Source organism: Colobus angolensis, unplaced genomic scaffold, assembly GCF_000951035.1.
Source record: "Colobus angolensis palliatus isolate OR3802 unplaced genomic scaffold, Cang.pa_1.0 Scaffold19, whole genome shotgun sequence".
In the NCBI taxonomy this organism is placed as follows: Eukaryota; Metazoa; Chordata; class Mammalia; order Primates; family Cercopithecidae; genus Colobus; species Colobus angolensis.
The window spans coordinates 12,627,643-12,632,018 of NW_012115043.1; the positions used below are offsets into that span (position 1 = coordinate 12,627,643).

Below are 4,376 nucleotides of genomic sequence, written 5' to 3' on the forward strand. Positions count from 1 at the left end.
GAGTGGATCTACCAGGATAGAGGGACAAGGGAAACCTGCTTTAGACATAATGTGCTTAGAAATAAAACTTGCTAGGAAAAGCAATTCATATCAAAAAAAAAAAAAGCTTATTACAGAAGAGATAAACATTTCACTAAAAAAGAAAAAAACAAAAAACCAGCATGTCCTATCCCTCAGAGTTCAGGGTCCTGACTCTAATAAAACTCCCAACAAGGGGTTTGAGTGGATCTACCAGGATAGAGGGACAAGGGAAACTTAAGCCTTCCCTGAAGAGAAAGGTTTTGACTATTAAATAACGTTATAGAATACATTATTATAAAAAATTACTTGTCAGTTGGACTTAGATCCACAAAAGGATATTAATTAAATGCTGAATATATTCAATCTATTAGGATTCTCAAAAGTCAGGCTGTTCAATTTTTTCCAGCAGCAACTACCAATCTGAAAAAAGGGTTTGAAAATGTAATGCTTATGGGTACAAGCCTGCTAATGTGACTACATTTAAATTCATCTGGATAGGAAAATTGGCAGCTTTTATCTAACCTTATAGCCAAGATGATGGAACTCAGGTGTGTCAGGGCCCTCTAGCTTTCAGCAAAGGAAAAAAGTAGATCCCAGCACAATTCAAGCCCACAGGAAAAATACCCAAAACACCGTAACACTTTGATCTCTGCAAGGATGAAATAAATGAATTTGGACCCTTTTCTCTCAGTCTGCCACGTTGGTCCAAACTATATTCAAAAATCTCTATTACATTTGAGTAAATAAATTTTTTAAGGGGACAAACCCATGTATTAGTGAACGTAGCCTGGAAGACTTAGCGTGCAGAAATAAATGGGAAAGTCATACAAAAAGAAATGTGAACAATCTGAAAAACAGCCTGGCAGTTGCCTGATGAAACACGCACACTTTATTGCCTACAGAACCCTTCCAGTCCTCCTCCCAGTCCCCACCACGGATCCCTTAGTTGGCAAGGAGTTGTAAGAAAGGGGGAGGGAAATCCTAGGAACGTGTAAGTAGATAAATCTCTGGCAATGAAGAGCACTCGGGGATCGCTCGCTTAGTACTAGGCCCAGTGCTCAGGGGGCTCACTTGACAGGTGCCATCTCGGAAGCGCTTTCCTACACTTCTCCCACCCCGGGGCAGGGAGGGGCAAAGGGAGGGCGGAATCCAGACGGGGAGAGGCCGGCAGGAGACGACCCGCCGCAGGGCCAGGAACACGGGCGAAGCGGGGAGCTCTGGAGAAGAGAAAAACAGCCTAGGTTGGGACGGAGAAGCTCGGAGCAAATGAGAGAAGCGACAGGGGAGCTGTGGGGCCAACGGACTCGCCTCCGAGGGCGGTCGCCGAACACACTCACCGTCGGGCGTCGGAGCAGCGCCATGAGGGACGGGGAAAGCAAGAGTGCCAGCCCGGTCCAGGGAGGGACACGGACTGAAAAGGGAGGGCACTAGCGTACGAAGCGCCGTTAGGGCTGCTCTCCCGGCCCGCAGCGCTGGGAATCTTCGACGCTGCAGCCTTGTTCCAGGATTCAAATACCGCGTCGCTTGCGCCCCATTGGGCGGCCCTGCGCACGGCGCGCTCTTCTCATTGGCCAACACAGAGGCACTCTCGCACTCTCATTGGCTGAATTTTCTCAGACCCGTTTGATTGTCCCAACAGCCGGTTGGGGTGTTTTTTCTGCCTACAGTCTTTAAAAAAAAAAAAAAAATCCCAGTCTCTGAGACGAGCAAAAAGGAACTGTCTCGTTGGGAAAGCAGACGTAGGACACCTCTGAATTTTGGCAAGGCCTCATCTACAAATGTCTGTCGACGTTTGTACTGTGTGGGCGGAAGTTGGTTGGCCTTTATTCGTCTTCGGCGTGTTGGGGTTTAGGTTGTGTTGGCCGGGATGCAGGAACCGGCCCCTCCGGGTTGCTCAGGGCAGCAGTGCGTTAGGTGGTTGAGACGTAAAAGTGTGCTTAAAAAAAAAAGTGTGGGGGGGAATAATGGCGTTTACTCAAAAACCCAAATTCTTCAAGTAAGGCAAAAAAAAAAAAAAAAAAGATAAAAGAGATTTGTGTGATTGGTGATTCATGTAAGTTCTCCATTGTATTCCCAGCACCTAGTACATCGTTTGTCATATATGGTTGGTGCTCAATAAATATTTGTCTAACAATCAGCCCAAGCAGAGAATTCATGACTAAGACCCCAAAAGCAAATGCAACAAAAACAAAAATACATCAATGGGACCTAATTAAACTAAAAAGCTTCTGCACAGCAAAAGAAATAATAAACAGACAACCACAGAATAAGAGAAAATATTTGCAAACTATGCATCGGAAAAAAGACAGGTATCCACAATCTACAAGGAACTCAAATCAAGAAAAAAAATAATGCCATCAAAAAATGGGCAAAGGACATGAATAAATATTTCTCAAAAGAGATATTCAAATGGCCAACAAATACATGAAAAAATGCTCGACGTCACTGATCATCAAAGAAATGCAAGTTAATACGACAGGGAGATACCACGTTACTCCTGCAAGAACGGCCATCATTAAAAAGTCAGAAAAAGGGCTGGGCGCAGTGGCTTACACCTGTAATCCCAGCACTTTGGGAGGCCGAGGCGGGAGAATCACTTGAGGTCAGGAGTTCAATATCAGCCTGGCCAACATGGTAAAAACCCCTCTCTATTAAAAATACAAAAATTAGCTGGGCGTGGTGGTGCAGACCTATAATCCCAGCTACTCGGGAGGCTGAGGCAGGAGAATCACTTGAACCTGGGAGGCAGAGGTTGCAGTGAGCCGAGATCACTCCACTGCATTCCACCCTGGGCAACAGAGACTCTGTCTCAAAAATAAATAAATAAATAAATAAATAAATAAATAAATAAATAAATAAATAAATAAATAAATAAATAAATAAATAAATAAATATTTGACCAAACTTTCCCATTGTTCTTAAATGGTTCTGTTACTTGGGTACGAATAATCAGTGTGGTTCGACAAGCCTTATGTAAAGTTAAATTCCTAAATTGCCTCAATCCCTATTACCTAACAGGAATAATTGTAGCTACTATGTGAAAAGATGTTAGCCTATCCATAATCATCCTGTAACTAAAAAGTAGGTATTCTATGAAAACGTCTTGGAAAAGAAAAATAGATGTTTTAGTGCACTGAAGTTGTAAAATATTTTTTCTTTATGTTGATATGTTATCAAAAGATACAACCACAAAAGTGACAAATCTTGCTTACTCATAGGGCTTTGTAAACAAATGTTATGAATGGTAAAGTGCTTTCTTATTTTATTTTTTTAGTCAGGGTCTTGCTCCGTTGCTCAGGCTGGAGTGCAGTGGTGCCATCACGGCTCACTGCAGCCTGGAACTCCTGGTCTGACGCCATTCTCCTGCCTCAGCCTCCTGAGTAGCTGGGACCACAGGCGTATGCCACCACTCCCGGCTAATTTTAAAATTTTTTTGTAGAGACAGGGTCTCACTGTGTTGCCTAGGCTGGGTATAGTGCTTTTATTAACTGACTTGACAATGTCAAAATTGAGTAATTGAATTTGTATTACCACGTGTTTTATCTTTTTTTTTTTTTTTTTGAGAAGGCATCTTGCTCTGTTGCTCAGGTTGGAGTGCAATGGTGCAATCATGGCTCACTGAAGCCTTGACCGGCCAGGCTCTGGTGATTCTCCCACCTCATCCTCCTGAGGATCTAGGACCAGCGGAGTGAGCCACCTCGCCGAGCTAATTTTTTTATTTGTAGAGATGAGGTCTTGCTCTGTTGCCAGGTTGGTCTCAAACTCCAGAGCTCAAGAGATCTTCCTGCTTTGGCCTCCCAAAGTGCTGAGATTACAGGTGTTAAAAATGAAGGTAATATTTCGTTTTGTACTTCTCACTGCAACTAACCTAAAACCTTACACACAAACTTGTTGTTGTTGTTTTGAGACAGGGTTTCCCTCTGTCACCTAGGCTGGAATGCAGTGGTGTGATCACGGCTCACTGCAGCCTCAATCCCCTGGGCTCAAGTGATCCTCCTACCTCAGTCACCCAAGTAGCTGGGACTACAGGCATGCACTACCACGGCCGGCTGATTTTGAAATGCTTTGTACAGATGGGGGTCTCACTATGTTGCCTAGGCTTATCCCGAACTCAGGGACTCAAGTGATCCTCCTGCCTCAGCCTCCCAAAGCGCTGGAATGACCAACCATGCCCGGCCCATCCATGTATTTCTTTTTTTCAAATATCACCCTGGGAGGCCAGGCATGGTGGTTCACGCCTGTAATCCCAGCAGGCGTGAACCTGCCAAGGTTGGAAGGCCAAGGCGGGTCGATCATCAGGTCAGGAGATAGAGACCATCCTGGCTAACACCTTGAAACCCTGTCTCTACTAAAAA

General features: G+C 44.4%; 1 protein-coding gene across 1 annotated transcript in view; it reads right to left on the bottom strand.

Annotated features, from left to right (window-relative positions):
• CCNB2 (cyclin B2) overlaps window positions 1–1,573 on the bottom strand; it is a 21,306-nt gene extending 19,733 nt beyond the window's left edge. The window contains exon 1 of the mRNA XM_011940494.1: window positions 1,359–1,573. Coding sequence (XP_011795884.1) covers window positions 1,359–1,382 — 24 coding nt within the window. The 5' untranslated portion in view covers window positions 1,383–1,573. The remainder of the gene's footprint in view (window positions 1–1,358) is intronic.
• Window positions 1,574–4,376: the final 2,803 nt, after the last annotated feature.